This window comes from Trichechus manatus, unplaced genomic scaffold, assembly GCF_000243295.1.
Source record: "Trichechus manatus latirostris isolate Lorelei unplaced genomic scaffold, TriManLat1.0 scaffold00083, whole genome shotgun sequence".
Classification (NCBI taxonomy): Eukaryota; Metazoa; Chordata; class Mammalia; order Sirenia; family Trichechidae; genus Trichechus; species Trichechus manatus.
The window spans coordinates 11,598,445-11,625,161 of NW_004444019.1; the positions used below are offsets into that span (position 1 = coordinate 11,598,445).

Sequence of the window (26,717 nt, forward strand, 5' to 3'; positions counted from 1 at the left end):
CTTAGCCAGAATTCAGGGCTTTAAGCTTAGATTATATATTGTATAAATTTCTTTTTAAGGATGTACAAGATTGAAAAGTAAGCCTTATCTGCTGATCCATTCATTTTCTTACTTGCTTTGCTGGCTTTGCTGAACACACAGAGCATCAAGACCAAAAACAATCTCATTTGTTTTAAGCCAGAGCCACTGTCTTTCTAAAAGGGCAACTTAGGTTCCCAAGTTGCTTTGTCGTTTGGTTGGTGAGACAACTAAATTAACCAACGTTGTAGGGTTTTAGGAAAAAGTTTAGAACCCCAGAAGCTTGCAGCCAATTTAGCTGTGTCGATATCTTTGCATGATTCACTCAAATTAACTTTTCATTTTCAAGTAGAGCAGTCTGGGAAAAGAAAGCAGCTCTCTGTAACATTTTGAATACCTGCCCAAATGTCACAGCTTTTATTAATAATGCCTCAGACTTGTGAAGTGCTATTTAGTTTGCAGAGTGCTTCTAATACATTATGCCATTTAATCCTCAGTACAACCCTAAAGGGGTAGTATTACCCTTAGCATGAGGAAGCTGAGCCCCAGATAAATTACTGACTTGAGTTTATGCAATGATAAAATGTGACAGAGCTACGACTCAAATCCCTATTGTCTGAATTACTCCTCTCACTAAGTAACAGTTGCATCCTCATATACACAGTAGTGAATCTTTGAAATTGGCACTTAAAAGCTAATGGTAGAGGTTTATTTGTGAAGAAGCTGGACCAGTTGAGGGTGGAGGCAAGAAACTTTACTGAAAACAGAACAGGGGAATTAAGTGTAAGTCTGTAAAGTAAATGCTGACAGAAAGGCAGTTCCTTCAGGGAAGACGTTAGAAGATGCTGCTGTGGGGAAGCTAACTGATCCAAAAGATAATTGAAATGTTGGCTTTTCTTAGTGAAATAACTTAGTCTTCACCCAGTTACCCTAAAGTGAGACTGCCAGTCGATAAGTCCAAACCACTTAAACAGAGCTTGTATATCTTTTCTAGTGTTTCACTCATAAATAAGAACAGACTCAGAAAAAAAAAAATCTTAGATGTAGAAAACATAACAGTAGGAAAAAAACAAAACTAGGAGAAGGAATAAAGTTGTAAAAAAAAAAAAAATCCTCCCAGAAAGTAGGAAAATAATAGAAAAAAGGTAAGAAAATTGGAAGATCCTTCCAGGAGGTTCAATATCTAAATAATAGGAGTACATCAAAAGAGTACAGGGAAAGTGAGGTGAAGACTTTATTTAAAAAAGAAAAATTACATTACAATTATTTCAAACTGAAGGACAGGAGTGACCACGGTGAAAGGGCCCACTAAGTGCCCAGCACTATGAACAAAATCGTCGCAGCGAGGATGTCACAGTGAAATATTGGAACATCTGCAAAAAAGGGAAGATGTTAAATGCTTTCTGAGACAGTGAGCAGGTCATATCCAAAGAATCAGGAATTGAGATTGCATTGGATTTCTCATTAGTAACCCTAAAATCCGAAGGCAGTAGAACATCTTTTCAAAATTCTGGAAGAAAATTGTATCCAACCTAGAATTCTATATCCAGCCAAACTACTCTACAAGTGTGAGTAGCATGAAGACATTTTTAGACATACAAGATCTCAAAGAACTTACCTACTATTTACCCATACTCATGAAGTTACTTGTGTAGAATTGCTTTTCCAAAACCAGAGGATAAATCAAGAATGAGAGACATGGCACAAAAGGACAAATATTGTATAAGACTACTATTCTAAGAACTCAAGAAAAGGTTTAAAAACAGAAGAAAACATTCTTTGATGGTTACAAGGGTGGGGAGGGAGGGAAAGGGATATCCACTAACTAGATAGTAGACAAGAATTATCTTTGGTGAAGGGAAGGACAGCACACACTGCAGGGGAAATCAGCACAGCAGGACTAAACCAAAACTAAGAAGTTTCCTGAATACAACCAAACACTTTGAGGGACAGAGTAGCAGGGGAAGGGGTCTGGGGACCATGCTTTCAGGGGACATCTAGGTCAATTGACATAACAAAGTTTATAAAGAAAATGTTCTGCATCCCACTTTGGTGAGTGGCATCTTGGGTCTTAAAAGCTAGTGAGCAGCCATCTAAGATACATCAGTTGGTCCCAACCCACCTGGAGTAAAGGAGAATGAAGAACACCAAAGTCACAAGGAAAGTATTAGCCCAAGATACAGAAAGGGCCACATAAACCAGAGCCTGCATCAGCCTGAGACCAGAAGAACTAGATGGTGCCCAGCTACCACCAATGATGACCTGACAGGGAACACAGCAGAGAGTCCCTGATGGAGCAGGAGAAAAGTGGGGTGCAGAACTCAAATTCTAGTAAAAAGGCCAGACTTAATGGTCTGACTGAGACTGGAGGGACCCCAAAAGGCACAGCCCCCGGACTCTCTGTCAACCCAGAACTAAAACCATTCCCGAGGCCAACTCTTCAGACAAAGATTAGGCTAGACTACGGGACATAAAATGATACTCGTGAAGATTGTGCTTCTCAGCTCAAGTAGATACATGAGACTAAATGGGCAGCTCTTGTCCAGGGGTGAGATGAGAAGGCAGAGAGTGTCAGGAGCTGGGTCAATGGACACAGGAAATCAGGAGTGGAAAGGAGGAGTGTGCTGTCACAGTATAGGGAGACCAACTAGGGTCACATAACAATGTATGTATAAATTTTTGTATGAGGGACTAACTTGAATTGTAAACTTTCACTTAAAGTAAAACAATAAAATAAAGAAGAAAAAAAAAAGAATGAGAGACATGGGATCCAGGAAACAACAAAATCCCACATAGGAAAAGAGCAAAAAGAATACTTAGGATGATGGTGAAGGAAAGTCCAGGACAAAAGGTACAGCAAGCCTAAAAGCACAGAGTGAACAGGAGGCTGGAGAGCTCTAGGAGAAAGGTCTTCAAGGAAACAAAGTGGAACTGACAAAACTCATGATGTATTTGATTAAAGGAGTTTTATAATTCTGTTGGAGAATTCAGGAATGTGTTCAAAATAGATACATGAAACAAAGCACAGCAAAAATACAAGTATTTTTATCAACTCCAAGAAACAAAAAACACATAGGAAAGAAAAAGTAGTCATAGTATATTACATTGCTGACCAGGGAACAATAGTTACACGGTCTTAATAATGCAAACACTAAATACTAACTTAATTAAAAATTGTGATATAAAAATATTGAAAAGATGAGAGGAGGAGAAGGGGGCTTGTAAGTGGGATGTCATTTTTCGTGGTAGGAAGTTAATTGATAATGCTTAAAATTGAAAGATCAGGAAATACAGGTATGATCATAATTTTAAAAAATAAGAATCCTTAAAAATAGAAAAAAAAAACCTATAAGAATTGAGGGTGTTGTCTCTAAGGAACAGGAACTGAGATAAAGAGATTAGGAAAGGGATTACCAGTTTTTATCCTAAGTATTTTAGGACTCTGACTTTTTAAACTCTGCACATGTATTACTTGAAAAAATTAAGTTCTATATTAATTACATCTTTGGATGGTCAGATGAAACTAAAATTTCTAGTAAGGGTCAAATGTGCATTAGCTGTAATACTCAAGATAATTCAAATTGAATGCTCCCTGAAAACAAATACGCAAACACTGTACATATAATTATAGACCGAAGTTTGAATTTGTTTGCCTGCTTAAAACACCTAGGGTAGATTTGGCTTTCATTTTGCTTCTTGTTGACGTGCCTTTGGAGTATTTAAAAAAAAAAAACCCAGTGCTGTCAAGTCGATGCCAACTCATAGCGACCCTATAGGATAAAGCAGAACTGCCCCACAAGGTTAGCAGCCAAGTTCTTTTGGAGTATATATGCCATTAAATTAACCATAAGAAATCCCTCCACGGGGTTAATTTTCTCCTGCCCACCATTATGTGATTTTGGCTTTAAATATAGGAACATCAGCTACTTGGTCATATGGTTGTGGGCTTGAGGTTCAGCTACTTGAAACAGTTAGCTGAGAAAGAGAGAGAGCTAAGGACCCGACAAAGTTATAAGAGTAGTGAGTTACACTTTCCACTTCCGTTTTGACTGTTTAGCTAATATCAGCCATGAGATAGATGCCACTTGCCCCCTGTGTACCTCTCATCTACAAGACATTTTAAGGAGAACAGTTATGAAAGAAATAAGAACTTAGCTGTTGAGATCAATTTGATTTAAAAAAAAAAAAAGGAGCAAGAAACAGGTCTCATTGTAAAGAAAATTTTCAATTTTCTCAGAGTGGCCTCTTTTGCCCTCAATTCTTTATAACATTGGCAGGTAATGTCTTGGTCCCATTTGTTGTTGTATGGTTGTTTGGGATTTTTTTCACTGATATCTGGCAATGCACAGACCTGCTGTATGCTTCTAGTTTGATATGAGTCTGGCTTTCAAAGTTATCTGAGTTTACAAATATATGACGGTCTCTATAGAAATTGCTTAATTAAAAAGCAGCCATCCATGCCAACACAGAACTAGAGGATCTCTGGGCCTCACTACGGAAGAAGCTGCAACACTAAATCCATGTGCGTTCGTTGTTTAGTCTAGATCACTGTATAAATTGTGTGTGTGTAAAAATTTGCAAAAACTAACATTTAAAGATGACAAAACAATAATTGCTTTATTCTCTACGAGATGCCAAGATTATTAACATAAGTTTTCACAGATTTGTATGAACCATGGGAGTAAGGTTCCAGGCAAGAAACCCTGCACCAATAATTTAAAACTTCCTTAATAATATTTAAAAAAAAAAAAAAAACCTCAGGCCCTGCTAATGTATTTTCCTAGTTTTGTGTCACATTTTGCACATTTTGTTGAAGTATATTGTACATACAGGAAAGAACACATATCCAAAGAGAACTGAGCATCCCTGTGTAATCAACACTCGGATAAAGAGACAAAACATGACCAACACCTCAGATGCTTCCTGTGTGCCCTTTCTCAATCACTGTCCCCCAAGGATAACCACTATGAGTCCTTCTAACAGCATAGATTAGTTTTCCCTGGTTTTTGTACTTAATGGAAATGGAATCACACCGTTTGTACTCTTTGTGTCTGATTTCTCTTACTCATTGTGTGAAGTTCATCCATATTATTGAGTGTAGTCGTAGCGTAATATTGTTGTGTACTGTTCCATTATGTGAATGTACCACAATTTATCTATTTATTCTGCTGTTGATAGATATTTGGGCATTTCCATTTTTGGTTTAACAGGAATAGTGCTGTTTTCAACATGATTGTGCATGTCTGTTGGTGAACATATGTAAGGATTTCTGTTGAGTATATACTTAGGAATGTGTAGCTGTATCATAGGAAATGTATATGTTCAAGCTTAATAGATACTAGCAAATAGTTTTCCAAAGTAGTTGTACCAATTTTTAACTCTTTTGTTCAGAAAACGTTTATTCAGTGTTATCCTCAGGAAAAGGAATATTATTCTACCATTCGTCTGTCTGTTTGTCCTACTGTGGTGGCTTGCATGTTACTGTGATGCTGGAAGCTATGCCACTGGTATTTACATAACAGCAGAGTCACCCGTGGTGGACAGGTTTCAGCAGAGCTTCCAGACTAAGACAGACTAGGAAGAAGGAACTGGCAATCTACTTCTAAAAACCTTGACTAATAAAAATCTTATGATGGCAGCAGAACATTGTTATTGATCACCACTTGCTTCGTTGTGGTTTTCAAAATCATGACTGATGGCTATATGATAAGAGATATGACTGATTTAAATTAATTTGTCCTATAAAGTAGAATGTTTTGATGCATGAATTATAAAAGAAATTTTCTCTCAGGAAATTGGAGTAAACACTTGGTCATTAGAGATGTTTACAGACTCATTACAAAGGAAGAAATCTACCAAAATCTATATGGCAAAGTAAGTTCAGGCAATCTCTCAGATGAACGGTTAAATTGGAAGCTTTTCCTACAATAGTCATCAAGCAGTCAGCAAGAAACAGAAGAGAGATTTTAGGACCAACAGCCAAACAATCTGAAATATTGTCTCAACTCTATGAACCTTGTGAAAACGTCTTAATTTATCTGAGCCTTTATTATTTCATCTACAAAATAGGAGTCTTCCACATTCATTGCTGGTGGGAATGTAAAATGGTGCAGCCACTATGGAAAACAGTTTGCTGATTCCTCAAAATATTAAACATAGAATTACCATATGACCCAGCAATTTTACTCCTAGATTATATACCCAAAGGAACTGAAAACAGGGACTCAAACAGATATTTGTACACCAATGTTCACAGCAGCATTAGTCACAATAGCCAAAACATGGAAATTGTCCAAATGTTCATCAACAGATGAATGGATAAATGAAATGTGGTATATATACACAATGGGATATTATTCAGCTATAAAAAAGAATAAAATGGATGGACCTTGAAAATATTATGCTAAGTGAAATAAACCAGGCACAAAAGGACAAGGGCTGTATGTTTCTACTTAACATAAAATATCTAGCATAGGCAAATTCATAGAGACGGAAAGTAAATTAGAACCTGGGGGAGGGGGCAATGAGGAGCTATTGCTCAATACGTAGAGCTTCTGTTTAGGGGGATGAAAAACTTTGGAAGTAGATAGTGGTCGTGGTTTCACAACACTGTAAATGTAATTAATGTCACTGAATTGCTCACTTAAAAATGGCTAGAATGGCAAATTTTATGTTATGTATGTTTTAACACAATAAAATCTTTGAAAATAGCAATTAGGTGTTCGATAAAGGCTAGTTGAATCCTAAAAAAATAAAACATAGTCTTAATCTCTTCCTCGATTGTCAGGGTCAAATGAAAATACTTTGTATTTTGCATGTCATTTTTAATGACATGAAGTAGAAAAAGCCTGTGTTTTACTTCAGAGAACTATAAACATATTCTTAGACCCTCACCTTAAATCCTTAAGTGGTTTCCAATTATAGTCCCTAGAGAATACATTTCCCCTACCTTGTTTTAGTTCTGCCTCTCGTTATCATTATTTATCTTCATTTTTAATATTAGTGGTATTGCATAGTTCAACTTTATGGAATTTGACTAGTTAAACATTGACAGACACTAGCAATCATTAGTTGACTAGTTAGTTTATTAGTTGGATTGTGGATTTTCGGTAACTTTTAGCGTCTAACTTATCAAACATTAATTAAGTATGTGTAGTTGATTCCTGGAATGCATGTTTGTGCTAGGGTAGTTTCTCTAACTAGTATCTGGGACAGCAATACTTACTGAACCAGCCAATCACTACTTCCTTTGTTTCAGATAATATATCTTTCCCTAACCAATTCATGAATTAATTTTTATTGTACTTTTTGTACTTTTGGGTATTGGTGTGAGTTGTTTTGAAAAGCAGTTCTACTAATGTGATGAAATATGTTTTAATAGCCAGCTCAAAGGCCAGTGATAGTCTTCTTCATCCTTTAGGCATGTGTCAGGGCTAAGTAGGATAAGAAAAAGATTCTTAATCTGTCTTAATTTAATAATCTTCTTTTTCATTTTCATTCTATCGTCTACTGTCTTTTGTTTTTCTTTTTTATGTTCCCACGTATGCCATGTGCAGTGCGTTTGGCGTAGTTACGCAGCTGATGAGAAATCTGTTTCCATTGCGACCTGGAAGCCGCACTTGAAAGCCTTGCACACCTGCAGCCCTACCAAGTAGGTATCAGTATGACAGCTGGTGCTGTAGCTGAGTTTCTTCAAGTTTGTAAAACAAACCACATGCAAAAAAAAAAAAAAAAAAGTTCATTTTGGCTTGTCTTATTCTCGGTTGCTCTTTGAGAGATTCAAACCTGTTTAGTAGCAACTCGGGCACAAAACTAAATGGATTCAGTATCATTCCTCACCATCCACAGACTAGCCTTAAAGACTAAAGCAATCTAAACTTTTATGGAGATTTATTTTTGCAACTTCATGCTTATTTTCTAACATCTCATCTCTTAAAGCCCAATAGAATTCTAAAGGTAAGCACATCATCTTGAAAAACAGTAATTATTGATCATCTACCCATCACCCAAACCCAAGAGGTGAGTGCTTTGAGAGCAGTATATCTTTCCATTTAAGTCTCTCAAAGACATTTCTCACCTGGATCACCTTACAGGGTGGTCCTTGAGCTTTCACTTACAGATCAAATTAGTACAAGTGGCAAAAGAAGAGAAGAATCAGAGTCTTAATAGGATTACAGTTTACAATGAGAGGATAGGATTAATCAGATTAAAATCGGAAATTAACATTCAAAAATTTAAAATAATGAAATTACTTTCGTTCACATTTCATTGACCAAAGCAAATCAGATGGCATTGCCTAAACTCAAAGGGGGTGAGGAAGTGCAGTTCTACCATGTGCCTGGAAGGAGAGAGAACCAGAAAAATTATGAACAGTCCTGATGATTATCACAATAATCTTTAATTTAAAAAAAAAAACAAATTCCTTAGTCATGGAATCTTGCACTCCAGTTCAAGTAGCAGAGCACATACATGTTACATCATAACCACCATTTAATTAAAGAAGCCCTCAGTTGAAACAACCAATGTAAGTCAAGGGAAAGACTTTCTATGAGTCATCTAGTTTGATTGGAATAGTCAGTTCCTCAGCTTGTTCCAAAGTTATCAAGTTGTTTCTCTGAATTAGTATTTTCACATACTTGCTGTTTTCCTTCATAGCCTAACAAAACTTGAATCCTAGTGCTTCATGGGTTTTGGGACACATAACTACGGTGACCCAGTCAGGAAAACCTCCTCTTTTTTACTGATCTGGAAGGGAAATTTGCTGGAGAAAACTTCATGACTTATTCCCTGGAATTGGAGTCTTAAAAGAGGTTTGTGGTGCCGCAGCGCACACACTGAGTTGGGAAGCAGCAGATCTAGTTTGCAGATCAAACTATTATCAGCAGCAAAAGAAGAGAAGAATCAGGATCTTAATAGGATTACAGTTTACAATGAGACAATAGGAAAAATCAGATTAAATTTTGAAGTTAACATTCAAATTTTTGCATTTATTTATTTATATTATTGTAAATAAATATTATATTTATTATTTATCGCATCACTTCCCTGCCTTGCCCTAGGCCTCAGTTTTCCCATCCACAAAATGAGGGACAAGGGCTGGGCAAGATAATTTCTAAACTCTAATGGGACATGTCTCCTAGAGGTGGGTGTCTAAATCCTTCTTGTCAACACATGGGACGGAGATATGCATAGATCCCTCAGCCCTCCACCTCCCACCCCCAGGATTTTAGAGCTGGATGGAACCTTAGCAAGGATAAAAACACATGCTGCTTGAATGAATGTGTGGATGAGAATCCTCTTTTCATTTAGATCTTAAAATTTAGTTGAATTGCCTTTATTGAGTATTAAACCCTTTCTAAATCGTGATATTAAAAAAAAAATGAAGATAGCTCTTGCGTCGTCTGTTCCTTGGGTGTATGAATCAAAAATGGTAATTATATAGAATTTGTTCTCCTTGTCTTATGAAGGTTGCTAGATAAATGGAAAAGGGGAAGGTTCATAGGAAAACCAAGAGAGGATTCTCAAGTGACAGAAGAGAATGGTCTATTATCATACATGATTATTTGGCTTCCCACTTAATGCAGTTTTTGGATTAAATGTCATTCAGAAGCCTGGAAAACTACTTAAATAGGAGTCACATTCTCCCGGTGCATAAACTATTACTTTACTTGCTTAATTTCTTTCTTTTCCTCTGATATTTTCTCAGCCTTAAGTGGGGATAGCGGAGTGGAAGGATTTATGCAAACACCTATATACATGTCCCACTATGACTATCAACCATCCCCCTCACTCTCCTTTCCCTGCACCTCTCATTAACCTGTGAGTTTCAGCTCCATTTACTAAATAACAATTGTTCGCCCCGAATGACACAGCAATCACTGCCAAAGATCATGAGAACCTGGATGTCCTAACATCTCTCCCTCCAGCATACTTCATTGTTTTAAATTGCAGTAGTTCTTACTTTTTGTTGTTGTTGCTGTTCTGTGTTAAACCATTAAAAATGTGATGGAAATTATGGACTCTTTCCCAAGAAAAATATTCAGTGCACAAAAAAATCAAAATTTTGAATAGAATTTTAATGTATTCATATACTCCCTGAAGCCAAGTTCAGAACCTTTGCCTTAGAGAGCAAACCTGCTTTAATCAAGTCTGTAAGTGTGTGAGGAGAATAATTTACAATGGTGTAGAGGGATATTTTTACATTTATAACTAGCTGGCTTACTGAGTGCAGAGTAATGCTATAAGAAACAGATTGGAACTTCTTTTTATTTACATAGTTGCCTTTCCCTTTACATTGGGGATTTAATAACTTCTGGAGAGAAAGATAATTCATTCATGCATGCATTTGTTCAACAAGTACTCATTGAGAACCTATTATGTGCCAGGCACTGTGCCAGGCTGTAGGAATGCAGCAGTGGGAGAAAACAACAAGGTGAAATCCCAGCCCTCATAGAGTACATTAGACAATCAAAAATAATAATAGTAAGTGAAGTGGTAAGTTCTAAGGAGAAAAGTTAAATAAGGAAGGAATATAGGGGGCATCAGAGGATGCAATTTCCAACAGGTTGCCAGGGAAGGGATCATATTATCATCATAGTCATCATCATCATTATTATCATCATAAAAAGGCACCAACCCTGTGCTCTCGCTGCCCACAGTATTAAAGATACAGTGGGATACTTTGACTCCACAACTTCATCCTGGGGAGTGGGATGGGCAAGAGGTCTGAGAAGCAGCTGTTTGAGGGACGAGGGAGGAAGGAGAGGGGAGGGAGGGAAACATACCATACCCATTCAAAGCTGCTAGGGATAGAGCCCAGCCATTTCTTATTCTCTCTCTTTTCTGGTCTGGTTTGTCTCTTACATACTCTTCGGAGGTCTTAGCAGTTGCTTTTTCAAAGTTTGGTTTTAATAACTGTAGAAGGAAAGTATTTTTCTTGATTTTCTTATCAAAGGGAGTGCAGGCTATGCAAAGGGTGAAACATAGGTAAATGTGTTATTTTAGGGAATGAGTCAGATATTTTATGAAGCTATGGGGAACTTTCAAGCCCCAAGGATACCACGTAGTGCCTTAAGAAGCTAGAAATTATCTAGTCCAATGCTTTTAATTTATTCACGAGAAAGCCAAGACCCACAGAAAATGGCGCCCAAAGATACACAGCACATTTGCAAAGAGTAGGGATTCAGATGTGCCCACTATACCATGTTGCCTAGACCTGAGTCATTAAAAATACCACTCAACAGTAGGCTGGAAAAGTTCTGGTAGATTTTCTATGTGCCAAATTTACTCCAAGGCAATTCACACTTTATACAATATGAAAAAAAAAAATCTGCCTCAACAATTGACTGAGGTACAAGGCCACAGTCACACATAAATACAGATTTAAAAACCCAGATGTCCACCTAAAGCACAGGAACAATAGCTAAAGTGTAACTAGCATCATTCTAAGTGTTTTTACTAATGCCAGTTAAATCAGAAACACTTTTTCTTAGCCATGGATAACTTCGTCTAATGAAGAATCTATGGTTTTTCATTATATGTAGACCATATTGGTTTTAGAAGTAAATGTGCTATTTCAGGTCTGTGCCACAAAGAATATGTTAGAAAACCAAGTGCCTTTTTTATAAAGAATGTTGCTTTTGTGGCTCTTGCTTGAAATGGGTGTTGAAGGTACCCGATTTCCCAATATCGATTTGGCCATTCTCAAGTGCTGTAAATGTATTCATCAGTTTATCATCATTTCTCTTCCATCTGCACGCACCTGAAGGAAAGAACAAGGGGAAGCATCGAGCAGGTTTGTGATTTCTCTTCTGCTATATGTTTTTTATAAATCTGGTGCCTAACAGATGTTTTAAATGTGCTTTTGTGAGTAAAATCAATCAACAAATACAAGATGATTAAAAGTGACCTTTCATATGATTGCCTGCAAAGGTTGCTGTTTTATTGAGTTTTTTTTTTTTCACTTGGCAGCAGAAGTGTCTTCCCCTAACTCACTCACTGCTTCTTAAAATCTACAGGTTATGGAACATTCTAGGGAGAAAAGTAATAATTAATGACTTTGGTTATTCCTTGCTGCTTTTTTCCCAGAAGTCTTATCCAAGTGTTGGAATTCAGTGATCTAGGGTCTGAAAGAAAGGAATTTTTTTTCTGATGTTAGAGTCCCTGGAAGCAGCATAAAACATACTCACCTTCATTCGGGCCCATCTTCTGGGGTGAGAAATTGTTTTACTGGCGAGAGGAACACTGTGTACGGGAGGTGAGAGCAATATGGCTGTGATATTTCCAGCCCACTGAGGTTTAATCAGGTGATCTGATTCAAAGGAAGAGCCCTCATCCTTTAGGAAGAAAATAACCTTGCCAGAAACTTCACTCTTTAATGCCTTGAAAGACAGTGCTTAATCAGACAAAATAGCAGAGTTAGACCTAGAGGGAATAGGAGGTGAAAGAGAAAATATTGATTTGTGTTATAAAGTGTCAAGAAAGGTCTGGATATTGAAGCAAAGCCCTGAAGGATATTCCAGGAGCATCCCAGCAGTGAGGGTATGAGGAGTGGCAGAGGCAGAACCAACAGGAGAATCCCAGGTGCCCACAAGGGAAGAAGGAACATGTGTTTTTTTCCTATCACTGTCACTTGCTTCAGTAAAGAGGAAACAAAGAAATCCCTTTGCTCAGAGTTAGTCCCTGAGTGGGGGTCAATGCAGGTCCAGGAATTGTTCCCTTAGTTTTGTACTGTTTCAGTAATAACATTAATAAAAATGTATTGATTTATACAGTACTGAAACTAGTTGTGAAGGTTTACTTGGGGTGATGAGCCTTTGGGTAATCCATTTCTGCTTAATGTTAGTAACAACTTAAAAAATTCACAAACTAAAACATATATGTATTCATTTATGATGGGAGATAGAATAGATACAGTGGGACAAACATCAGGCACTCCCTCCTAGGTAGGTAAGCCTACACAAGGAATGGTATTAAAGATCCTTCTCTTATTTAGTAGACATAGAGTTAGAGCAAAGGGCATGGATATTCCTGGGTGATATTTCCAGAAAGTTTTAGTAGCCTGAAGAGTTGCTCTTCTCCACTTCAGAGATATTTCTGCCCAAAGAGATGTCTTCATCATTAGACGCAGGGCATTCTTTGCACAGACACTGAAATAGGCAGGCTAACTGATTCTGACCCTTTAGTCCTCCTTTATCTAGACTCCATGCAGATCCCACCATCCTTTTTTTGGACAATTTTGCTTAAAAAAAAGTTACTACAAAATAAATCATAGCCATTATTAGCTATGTTTTAGTCTCTTTGATGATATTTGGAAAACATTCTTGTCTCAGGAGCTGTCTATAATTATCTCCAAAGATGATTTGTCTCCGGATTCTAAGGGCAGAGGCCACATTTGGCGTGAACACCATCGCTACCTGAGAACCTGACTCTATTCCATCCTCCAAAAATGAGGTTGTCAACACCTAAAGGGGAAGTTTATAGGTGCTTGAATAAGCAAAATCTCTATGGCAGTCTTGAGTGAGGAATCACCCTAGACCAACTTGATGATGTTGCACTTTTTTCAAATGTTAACAAGGCAGAAAACAAAGACAAAATTAGTGTGTAATTATCGAGCTTCTGCTCCCCATTCCAAAAACAAGCCTCCTCATCATCTGTCACAATTCAAAAAGACTACCAACCAAATTTTCTAAATGTCATGATGTTCACATATATGTAAAACATTAAAATCTATTCTGTGTGTTCATGACTGCAGTTGTCAAAGATAACTCACATGTGGGTTCCAATATGCACGTAACCACTAAACCGGGTTGGTGATTTAGAGAATCACACACAGATTTCTTGGCTTGTCTACAGTCATTAGACATTTGGCAGAAAACCACATTGGAACATGGCATGTGCTACTATACCATATACCTTACTTTATGCTTCATACACTTAAGTCTTTTATTCCCACAACTATCTGTTATGTCACCCTATATAAAGCCATGGAAGAGAATGTACTCAATAAGTTTCATCAAGTCATTTTTTGATAAAGTAATAAACTGTGCCTGACCTCAAGTAGTTTACAACGTAAAGAAACATAAAACAGTACCAAAAATGGGAAAAGAGAAGGAATATTGAAAGAGAAAAAAAATAAAACATTGCAGTAATCTGAAGGAATAAGCTGAAGTTTCTATTTTAATATTACCTTAGCTTTTTTACCTTGTATTTCATATGCATTGCAATTTTTAATACTGCATAATGGATGCAGAAAGACTATCGTAATAACAATAGCACCATCTTAGGAAATAACAAATTTGTCCTTACCCAAGCAAAACATGCACAAAGGAAAATACATTTATAATGAGAATTCTCCCTTGGAAGAAAGCAGTTCTGGATCCAGAATACTGTTGATTAATTCTTGACTCAATTGCAAATAAGCTAATTAACACCACCCAAGTACAGAGCCATTTACTGCCATTGGGTTATTTATGGTGATTCAGATAAACAGAATAAACAAGCTTCAGCCCAAGTAGAAGCCAACTCTGTTCTCTTTCAGATATCTCAGAGCCTGAAATTTCCTAATTCCTTCCTCTTGGTTTTCATTGTTTGAAGAACTGGAAGTAACCAAATCATAGATTAGTTCAATTTGCCAGTGAATAAATCTCTGTTGTGCCTGGCACTTTCTCCAAATGAGAGGACCTTGTAGACTGGGCCATACTGAGATGCTCTTCTCTCTGCGGAGTGTATTAAGACATCAACACATTCATATACACCCTTAGCAATGTTCCCTGCTCTGGAATATTCTTATTAAAAAAAGGAGATTTTGTTTTTCTGCATTGAGGTGAAGATATGTTTAAACAAAATTCATCTGCAATGTCTTAGGCAAGAAAAGACATCCAATTCCAAATGGGCTTCTGTTGTTTGTGACAGATTCAAAATTTTTCTGTAAAAAATAAAAACCATCAGTCACAAGAATTGCTTTTTTATGTAGCTCAACTGAATGATAGTGAAAATGTTGCTTTGACTCTCTTTGGCACAGGGTCAGGAACAAATTACTATTAGTGTCAACTAAGCCTGCTCTGTTCTCGTTCTACCGACACCATAAGTACAGCTTCCTTAGCATCATTTAATTACTCATTTTTTTCTCTATCTTCCCACGAAAACAGTTCTAATCTCATACTAAGTGGTGGTGAATACATTTATTAATTTTATGCTGATTAATCATCCCAAAGTATTTCCAACTTATTTCTTAAATTGGACAGGTTTTTGTCTCTTGAGGTATAAATTGTCATTTGCAGGGAATAGAATTTACCTGTAAAACCATCTGACCGTATTAATAACCAATGTCCTCCTCTTGAGGTTCTGTGTCTTTCTCCCTTCCTTCACCAGGAGGTTAGTCATCAAATAGTTCTTACTGAGTCATTCAATTGGTAAAAGAAGGGTTTAACTTCTTCCTACCTGCTAAGTTTTTATTACTAGAAGAACAGATCATATGATATGAGTTTTGGAGATTATAATAATAATTATACTGAGTAAATTTCATGGTGTATAAAAATACAGTCTGCTTACCCTATCTCCTTAATCAACAATGGTTGCCTATATGACTCCGTGTGCTAAGCTGCTTTCGCCACAATTTGTAAAGCATTAATAGAACTCTTTCAGGCTTTTTAGTAGATTATGTAAAGTTGCTTTAACAAGTGCCTCTGAGAATGTTATAAAGGTGCATGTCATAAAAGTTAAAGCACAAATGATACTGTTATTACATTACAATCTTGTACTAGATCCGCTGAGTGCTTTGTCTGAACCACTCCTTCTTGGTTGGCCTTCTGATGAGGTGTGTGACTCTTGAGAGAGGCCTCTAGAACACTAGTGTAAATGGTTCTGTGTTCTTTTTAGATTTTGGCTGCATTTATTTTCCAGTATTTACGTTTTCTTCCTCCTGTGTGCACTGAGTGATCTGCATGTGTTGTTAAACTAAACTCAGTAAGACTAGACTCTTTTTTTAGCATAGCCTACTTGTGTCCTTATTGACAAAATGTTAGATTGTTTCAAAAACAATCTTTTCAAAATGGTCTCTTATTCTGTTCACCTGTACTGATAGAGGGACCACATTTAGACTTTTAAAAACACATCATAGGACTTAAAATAAGAGACTTAATTTTTTTTTTTTTTTTACAAACTAGTAACCAAGAATTTTTTCTTCTGTCTTTTTAAACATGTATTCTATCTGATATTTGGTTACCTATACTAACTATAACTGCAGTGTTTCATACAAATCAATAACTTATTTTTTTCAAAACAATTAATGTTATCTACTACATTGATTTCTGTAAATATTTATTTTTTAAAGTTCTGAAATATTTTATTCCTCAATCATTTATACTACGTTGTATTATTATTTATTACAAGGGTTGCTATATTCTAACGTATCTTTCTATACATATGCACATATAGAAAGATATTTTCATAGGAAACCGATGCTGACACATAGACTGCCATCATTTGTAATGCCTATTTCGAATCTAATTATTTTCAACTAACCATTAAGAGTATCAGATATATTTCGAGCAGCACAATTAAACTACAGAGTTAGTGCTTACTGCTAACATAGTCTGTGTATTTATATATGATAAACAATAAAGTCAAATGGCTTTACTTTTAGAGAAAGAAAAAAATCCCTAAGCACTTTCTTGGTGGTGAAATGCTTGGTAATGTGCTGCTCTATTTCCCTCACTCCTAGTAAGTTCTGTAGTAATAAGCAGAAGCTCTTCAGAATGTACACCTCACGGAAGCAGAGGTATCCAGCATCCGGCTATTGACATGAGATTTGAGAATGCCAACTAACTTAAGGTGCATGACCAGGTTACACCGCCACCCTCACCTGAGCCCTGTTCAGAGACTCACTCTTCATAGGGACTTCTTGAATGAGGTTTTTAACTCGCTTGTAATTTTACTTTGTTGCCTGTTGCCTGCTTTGATACTCTCTACCACTGGGGCAATAGGCAGGGTCCAGCACAGTGCTGGCAGTCAGCCCCTTGGTGCCCCCTTGTGGTTGGACAACTGCTGAGCTGCTGCCCGCACTGGATTGTTGTGGCTCAGTTGCCATATTGTGCCTGAGGCGAGAATTTGTAGAATGCTTATCCTATGAAGGGCTAAAACCCTAATTAAGTATTACAATAACTACAGCATTCTAAATCCAAGAGGATTACTGTGGGGTTACAGTGAAGCCACAGAGTTCCCTGGCAGGGAATATCCAGTAATAGGCTGCATGCTGTGCCATTTGAACAACTTGCACATCTGGTTCCTAGAGAGGAAGAATTCCCTTGCAGAGCGGTTGTGCAGGCAACCCTAAGTATGGTCCTCAGCTGGGAATGTGGGACTGAATGCTAAGAAAGATGCCCCAATCAATGACCCTAGTAACCTTTTGGTTACTTTCTCCAAAGAGAGACCTCCTTGTTGGTCTCCCAGGGATAATTCCTGGCTTTCTTCCTAAAAACACTGTTGCATAAATCTTCCTGAAAAATCATGTTTATAAGATGTCACAAAAAAAAGCTGGAAAATAATGAAAACTAATGTGCCAGTGGAGAGTCTATATTTTTAATCAATGTGTGTTTTCAATAATAGCTACCTAATCAGTTTAATAGCCATCTAATCAAGATGCTCTGTTGATTTCCAAAGGGGAAACAAAGTAGAAAACTAGTAAAAAGGAGCTTTTTGTAAGAGGACACAAGAACAGAAATTTTGCCTGGTTAAAAAGTTCTGGATTAGGATCTTATTTTTAGCTTTCATACAATCATGTCAAAAGAGAGTGAAAACACTGCATTTTTTCTAATTTAGTGTGTAAGATGTTGATTTCATTTTAAAAATCGTTCTTGAGAATTTTTGTTTAATATTAGATATCAGCAAATAGTCATAGTCTAGAAGGACAAAAGGGTAAATGATACCTAGAACTAATTTGTATCACCTTCAAAGGCTTTAAATGCTACCGGAATTCAGAGAATGATATTATCCCCATTTTTATTAATTCTTAGAGGTAATATCAAAATGTTCTACAGGAGCAATTTTAAAAAGTATTTTCATGGGGACAATTTTAAAACATACTTTTTTTATTTTAGATAAATCATGGTGGATTTGATGCCAGTATCTTCATTTTAGATATTTTTTAGTTTTCAGTAACTGAAATTTTTAAGAAGGAAAAAATAAGGTTCATTTTAAATGATGTTATGATGCTTTTACCAGTCTCCTGTTCGTTTAGTTGGCATAAGAAAGACATATCTTGAAAGTTTCAGAAAATAATTTGATATTAACTAAACCCAACCTTCCATAGCAATTAGTACCTGTTAGTTCCAGAAAAGGTAATAGGATCAGAAAAGACACCGTGAGGACACTTGTAAAGATAGCTATGTCAACTTGAGTCATTCAGTAATCTAAATAAAGGGGCAGAGCATCATAATTTTAAGTGATGGAACAGATGTGCTGAAACCAAAAAGAGATTTAGAATTTTTACAATTTAAAAAAAAAAAAAAAAGCTTAGGCAAAGTAGACATTTTGGACACTATCCCTTTGATGGGTTTGTTTAATTGAAGGCTTTTGGATGACATTGAGAACCTAGCCTGAGAATAAAAAGATGCAGTTTTATGATGTTATTGTTGCTGTTGTTTAATATAATTTATCATTTAATCACATTTGTCGAGTACAGATAAATCCTTCGACTGATGGGATTGTTTAAAAGAACTCTTGAACCCACCTTACCCCATCACAAAACTGCCCGGCCTGTAGTTTGCATGTCGCCTTCAGCTGATCATGCTAGACTTAGCTGTGTTTCCATTTCAGAAGAGGAGCTGTCAGTTGCATGATCAACTTGTTTATTGTTACCAGGACTCTCTGACCACCATAGTTCATAATTTGATTTGTTTTCATATAAACACACATAAAACGTGGTGTCTTCTTAGAATCTCATTTGTTAAGCAACGAGGCATGGAAAAATAAATGTTGCTGTTTCTTGTTATACAAAACACATATCCACTAAAACACATTTGCTGTTGGCATGCTGCAGTTTGGGACAGCAGACATTGCAGTAAGTGGAAAAGACAAGGCTTCCGCTTCGTCTCAGATAATTCTTGTCCGTGAGAACAGGTCTCTGCATCTCAAAGTGGTTGCTCTGAGTGGCTCCCCGTGAAGCCTCCTGCGCCATCATTTCTTCAGGCCCTGCAGAGTCCTAGGGCTCTCACATTGATAACAGTGTCACCCTTTAATGAATAGCACAAGTAGTTTCTGAAAGAAACAAGAAGACAAACAAATTAGGTACACAAAGCTTCTTACACATGACAGCATTCCTAAGGAAAGGAAAATAATCCCCATGTATATGCTGAATGTGGGGTCAACCTCAGCAGTCTATGTAGGGAACCAAACTTTTTTTTTTTTTTAACTTTACTTGTGTGTGGTAAATATATATGTAACAAAATATTTGACATTTCAACAATTTTTGTATGTACAATTTAGTGACACTATGTTCATCATGTTGTTGAACCAGGGAGCCAAACATTTTATCTACCATGTACCAGGCATTTCACATACTCATTATGGTTCATTTGATTCCCACAAAAATCCCTTAGCTATATTGCTATTTTTATCTCCATGTTAGAGATAAGGACTCCAAAACCCAGAGAGGTGAAGTGACATGGCTGATAAGGCAGGGAAAGCTGGGATTCCAATCCAATCCAAGTCTCTCTGACTCCACCATGTGCTTCCTACCACATCGCACCACTTCTTTTCCTTAGGGAAGTATGGAGTGCACTTTGGATTTTGTTGCTACTGTTGTTGGTAATGCTTCCTTTATCAGCCCACAAGAATTCAATCTTAGCTGGCATCTGAGAACTGAATGTCTGGACAAATATAATTTACCGGTAGCTGCCACAGCAAAATCAATAACCTGTTTAATAGCAGGAAATTGTCTTAGTGCACATAACATCTCATTCCATTAATCAGTCATTACATTCATTGAATGTTGGGGCTGTTCTATCTTGCCGGTTTGTCTCACAAGAATGAATGCAAGCAAAAAGAAATGTGATGTTAAGTGTTGTGTGTTTAATATTATGTATGCAGTGCTACCAACTGCTATGAAATTGCATGAATTTATGGATATCGTAATCTTGCCTGAAATATAAAATGCATGCAGAATGTAGATATATATATATGAAATTGTCATCCCTGTTTTCCTGTAGAAATGTTTAGAAATTACAAAGAGATATGCTCCCAAATAAGAATTTTTTTTATATCTCCAAAGATGAGGTAAAAAGTAAAATCACCCACCTTTTTCTGAAGTGAATACCAAACCAGTTCTTGGATGTTTCCAGTGCAATTGTGTACAGACTACTTACTTTGTCTTAGTCCTTTCTATGATGAATCCAAGAAGGAGTGTGTATACCGGTAGAATGAGATTAATTTCAAATGAATGTAAACGTAGAAATTAAATAAAGCTCAAATTTTCAATAAGGGGAAAAATACATCGCTATGCTCCTACTTACTGAAAACATTTTATCTATTGAAACATATAACCATCTAGAGTTTCATCAAATTATTTACCCAAGTGGAGTGGAAGAAATTGCTTGAAATGGAATAATCATGCCTCTGTTCTCCACAGTCAGAAGCTAAGTTTTAAGGAGCGAGTGCGCATGGCTAGCCCGAGGGGCCAGAGTATTAAGAGCAGACAAGCCTCGGTAGGTGACAGGAGGTCCCCGAGCACCGACATCACAGCCGAGGGCAGCCCCACCAAAGTACAGAAGAGCTGGAGCTTCAACGACCGAACCCGCTTCCGCCCCTCGCTGCGCCTCAAAAGTTCTCAGCCAAAACCAGTGATAGATGGTAAGGCCTGTTTTTCCATAACCATTCATTTGAATAGGCTATAGTGAGAGGGTTTATGAAGTAATTAATTCACCGTAGTACTACCTGAAGATGGAAGGAAACAACCCCAGGGAAAGAATTGTTTGTTTTGTTGGAAATTTATTCACTGCCTTGGCCAAATGTACAAAGCATAAGTTTATGTTTGGAACCAGCTTTAGCAGCTAAATCTACATTTCAAAGAAGCCAAACAAAATTGTGTTAATTCTTCATTATATCTACAACATGGAGCCCTGGTGGCACAGTGGTTAACCAAAAAGTCGGCAGTTTGAATCCACCAGCCATTCCTTGTAAACCTTATGGAACAGTTGTACTCTGTCCTATAGAGTTGCTATGAGTCGGAATCGACTTGATGGAATTGGGTTTTTTTGTTTTTGTTTTTTTTAATCTACAACATTTATTTCTCAGATAAGATTTATATCACGATCAATGTGACTGTTCTGATATATATCTTGGACCTGATAAGCAAAGGCCCAAGGACAATGGTGTTCTGTGAGTGTCTTGAAACACAATTAGTTGAATAACAGCACCTTTCTGGACAGCAATAAAAGTGCTGTTACCCTTTCCAATATGCTCCATCTCCTGCTAAATCGAGACCACTGCTTACATTCTTTAGAAAGATTCCTGTTGAAAGTTCTTTCAAAGTCTTCCAATGATAACTGAAATGCAAGTTCTTCTCCCAAGAGGAATTAACCTATTTTATTTATCCTATTATGTAGCAGAAGTTTACTTGCCAACACATTTTATTGAGTGCCACGTAATTTTCATGTTTATAAAATAAAACATTTTATTTTTCATTTAAGATTAGCTTGGCTTTCCTTTTAAGTGTGCCCCCTGGGATCTCTTATGCTGGGCAAAGAACCAAAATCAAATAGCATCTTCTATTAGTGCATAAAAATTGCAAAGGCTATCAGCCTTTCTGTTCTCATTCCATAGCAGAACCTGTATTTTCCCAGGCCCTGGAAGCCCCAGGGATAAAATTAACAACGTGGGTCAATAATTGCAGTGATCTCACACTCTCTGCAGAGAAATCCCTGGAACCCCAGCCCACAGTCCCTCCCTGCTCATTCAGGATCCTTGGGGACATCTCTCCCACTCTCAAGTGACCAATACGAGTCCCCTCTTCACATGTCCTCATTCTCCATGGCCCGGTAGATCCCATGCTCTCCATGGAGACTCCAAGTTGCTGACCCGATTTGGCCACTCCTGGCAGAGTTTACAGCTTCCATCTCTGTCACAGGACATGCTGATCCTGCCATGCTTCCCTTCACCTGTTGCTGTGCTAGGGTGGGAGATGCCTCTTCTACTGGCACTGGACACTCCTCCATCAAGCCACTCGTGGCACCCTGAGTCACTGCTGGCACAGCTTTTCAGTGTACTCCGGTTTCCACTCTTCTCCCTAGGAATTTGGCTGAAAGCCCAATAGCAGCTGAGTCAAGAGCAACTAGTGACAAAGCTTTATGCTGCACTCAAAATAGACTCTCTGAATGTAAATGGGTGCACCCTTTCTGGAAGGCAATTTGGCAATATATAGCAAAAGCCTTTAAATATGCATAATCTTGGACACATACCACCCACCAATTCCATTTCTAGGAACTTATCCTAATGAAATAACAAAGGACTTAATTACAAGAAAATTCATCCAAGTATTGTTTACAGTATTGAAAAATAGTAAGTAACTTGTATTTCCAATAAAGGTTTGAAAATCTAGATAATCAACAAGGATTTGGTTAAACAAATTAGGCTGCATTAATATAATAAAATACTATCAGACATTAAAAAATGATACTGCAAAATAAAATTTATTGACAGGGAAAGAGGATCACAGAAAAATATTCTGTTCTTGTTTATATACATATATTGTATAATATATATATATATATGTGTACACACCTATTCCTCACTCATCGACATGGTTGGTTTCCAAAGACCAGGTTGTTATGCAAAAATTAGCGTTATGCTAAAATGGAAGATGACCACATCAAATTACAAAATGGAGGGTGACTACATCATTATATAGCTGCCAAATTACATCATTTTGTAACTACCAAACCACTGAGAATCATGGCCCAGCCAAGCTGACACATAACCTTAACCGTCACAGTTAGCATTACTCTCGCTTCACACCTCGGTGTTCGTTACTGCCACAAGAATATCGTTAATGTGCAAAATAGTTGGGTAGTAGATTTTTTACTATCGTTATAAATGGGAAATGTCAGATAATGAGATAGTAAGTGAGGAGTAATTTATATTATATATGTATATATAAATATATATATACACATATATACATATATAATATGTATTCGTGTATATAGAAATAAATACATATATAATATATATAATAAATTCACATATTTATAAGAAAAGGTCTGGAAAGATTTACAACAATGTATTAACAGTTACTTCCAACTGGTGGGATTATAGGTATATTTTGTTCCCTCATTTTTTTATCTGTATTTCCTAATATTTCTTCAATGAAGTTGTAAAGCTTTTGTAGTAAGAAAACAAAAGAAGATTTTCCAGTAAAAAATTAGCTCTTCCTTTCACACATTGCCCTCTCCTCTCTGCCAACTTCGGTGGCCCTTGGTAGTTCTAACCAGGACTCGCCAACCTCTCTCCTTAGGCTGACTCCTCTCAAGTGGTATGCTGTCTGAGTGGGTCTTAATGCTGGGGACCAGCCTTCATTGAGGGCAGCCATCTACTCTCTAATGAGATTTAACTGCTTCTGCTTCAAACAGAGCTCCTGCTCACCCACATCACAGCATCCCTGGGTGTGCTGCTGTGTGGATCCATATCTTCAACCCTGGCCCTGGGTTCACACTTTACGAGAAATGCATACATTACACACGTGGGTCCACACTCTCCTAAAGTGGGCTTCAAAAAGCACTCAGCTCCATGCTGTGAGGCCCTTAGGGTTGGCTTAGCACATTTAAATATAAAATTCATAGAACCTGGATTCTGAATATGGAAAATGAATTCTACTTGTATCTTTGTCCAGAGGAAAAGGGTTTTTCAAAGACTTGCTAGCATTGGCCCTATCCATCACAGTATTTTCAGTGTTTGCAAAGATATCTAAGGGTCAGATGGATAGAAACAGAAGTCCTATTCGCTCTCAGATCACAAATTGGAAAGGCCTCCTGTCATCTCTTTTATACAGCATTTCATACAGGTGCTGTTTTGTTTAGTGAGACGGGAATTGCTTTTCCCTGGTTGATGCCCATCTCAATTGATTCTGAGTTCCCCAAGGGACGGGAGGCCTGATTGCTGCTCTGTTTAAGTAGCTTTGTTGGCTGCACACCTGCAGGAGGAGATTGTGGCTCCTGACTCATTCTATCTGATAGTCCAGAGTCTAGACCTCATTTAACTTGACACTAGGTCTTTGGAAAACAGGTTTTTTTGTTGTTGTTGTTGTTATTGTTATTGTTGTTGTTGGAAAAAACTGATGTAGCTGTTGGAAAAAATGAATGTAAAGTTCAATTATTCATTTTTATTTATAGCGCCTCTCCAGGTTTTAAGTATTTCTAAAACCACTTACTAGCCATAGAAAATAATGTATAAACACTACAGCTAACTCCCAGTTATTCCAGGCCTATTTGCTTGTTCATTTGTAGGGCTGTTTTCTTCTACTTCTCTCTTTCCTTTACGTATTTTAGGCATTTCACTGCCCCTTAGCATGCTCAGGGAGAGTAGATGAATAACAGATAGAATAATGGAAATTCAGATCAAGCTTTTGGTTAAAAACTAAAAGTTACAAAGTTACATTTGGAAAATCTTAATGGGCCTGTAATTGAAAGATACTATAATAGAAAAACAAAAGAAATTTAGGTTAATGTGTAAATTCTAATAACTGCTGCCAAATCTGAATCCCTTTACTTCAGATGGATCCCTGGTGACACAGTGGTTAAGTGTCTGGCTGCTAACCAAAAGGTCGGCTGGTCGAATCCACCAGCCGCTCCTTGGAAACCCTGTGGGGCAGTTCTACTCTGTCCTGTAAGGTCACTATGAGTCAGAATCAACTCAACAGAAGCAGGTTTTGGTTTTACTTTGATGGTTTCTGTGGTTTTTTTTTAATTTAATGACTCTTACGAAAGGTTATTGTCTTAGTTATCTAGTGCTGTTATAACAGAAATACTATAAGTGGGTGGCTTTAACAAACAAATTTATTTTCTCACAGTTTAGGAGGCTAACAGTCTGAATTCAGGGTGCCTGCCCTAGGGGAAGGCTTTCTTTCTCTGTGTGTGGACTCTGGGAGAAGGTCCTTGTCTCTCTTCAGCTTCTGTTTCGTGGTTCCTTGGAGATCTCCTATGGCATGGCATCTATCTTCCCCCATCTCTGCTTGCTTACTTAATCTGCTGAATCCATTATCCTTTCTTTCCCTCCAGTTTCTCCCATTTGTAATGGATATGTCTGCTTTTTCAAATCTCTAAAGGGATTGACTAATGCTTCCTCATTAACAGAAAAAAGAAAACCTATTCCCAAATGGGATTATAACCACAGGTATAGGGGTTAGGATTTACAACAAATATTTTAGGGAGACACAATCTGATCTGTAACAGTGATCCAATATCCTATTGTTTTTCCTTGCTATAATATTTTAGTGGAATTAACATGTTACACTTAGAGGGGGCGTAATTATTTCCTGATATTCTACACTGTGTGTACCAGAGAGGTGGGAACTAGCAGGCAGAAATAGAAGCCAGAGATTTACAAATGATACAGGGAGAAAGTAAATTATAAGGGAGCACTGGTGGCATAATGGTTAAGAGTTCGACTGCTGACCCAAAGGTAGGCAGTTTGAATCCACCTGCCGCTCCTTGGAAACCCTGTGGGGCAGTTTTTCTCTGTCCTATAGGGTCGTTATGGGTTGGAAATGACTCAACCGCAACAAGTTTGGTTTGGGCTTAGTGTGGTGTTGTCATAGCAAACTTATTTTGACCAATGTGATATGAATAATATTTACAGATTATAAATCCTGTAATAAGACACAGAAATGTTCCATCAGTCAATCAACTAACATTTAAGTCTCTTCATGTAATTTTATAAATTAGGAAGGATAGAAATTATATTCTTATCTCATGTATATAAGAGTAATAATAATAATAATAACTAACATTTATTGAATGCTTCTCTGTGGCAGGTATTGTTTTAAATGCTTTACCTCTATTATCTCATTTAATCCTCTCAACACCCTATGACACAGGTACATTATTATGCCCATTTTATAAATAAAAAAACTGAGACTTGAAGCTAAGTGGCTTGCCCAAGCTCTAACAGATGACAATAAGGGAGCCACAAACAGCAGTCTAATTTCAGGGTCCTCCTCTAGGACAGACCCTCAAGTGTGCTCCCAAACATCATACCAATTTCCTTTAAAAAACAAAAACAAAAAAACCCAAACCTGTTGCCGTCGCATCAGTTCTGACTCATTTAGACATCTTTTATTTCTTCTTCTCCCCCAGCTTTTGCTCTTCTATCTTCAATCGGTCAGATTCCACTTCCCATACAGACCTTTCAACCTTGCCACTGTCCCATCCCATCTTTCTCCCAGCCCCAGCTGCCAAACCTTTCAACTACATCATTTTCAAAGGCTGCCAGAGCTACAGGATTAAGCAAATTGAGGAAGTAGCCTTTAGATGACCCCTCTGTTTTGATCAGGTATCTGGAAGAGACTAAGGATGGCAGCACTGCTGGTCTGGGGAGGGGGGCAAGTGGTGGGTCATTTGGGACCTGTGTCAAGATGCAAAAAGGCAATGTTAGGAGGTGGACATCAATCAACAACAGGAGTGTAGCTGGAAGGTGGCAGATTGCAAGTA

The 26,717-nt window shown here is 37.4% G+C and overlaps 1 protein-coding gene across 1 annotated transcript in view; it reads left to right on the plus strand.

The window, feature by feature from the left end:
- Positions 1-26,717, plus strand: part of KCNQ5 (potassium voltage-gated channel subfamily Q member 5) — a 604,670-nt gene that overhangs the window by 514,699 nt on the left and 63,254 nt on the right. Inside the window, exons 8-9 of the mRNA XM_004381376.2 lie at positions 7,575-7,669; positions 20,645-20,865. Coding sequence (XP_004381433.1) covers positions 7,575-7,669; positions 20,645-20,865 — 316 coding nt within the window. The remainder of the gene's footprint in view (positions 1-7,574; positions 7,670-20,644; positions 20,866-26,717) is intronic.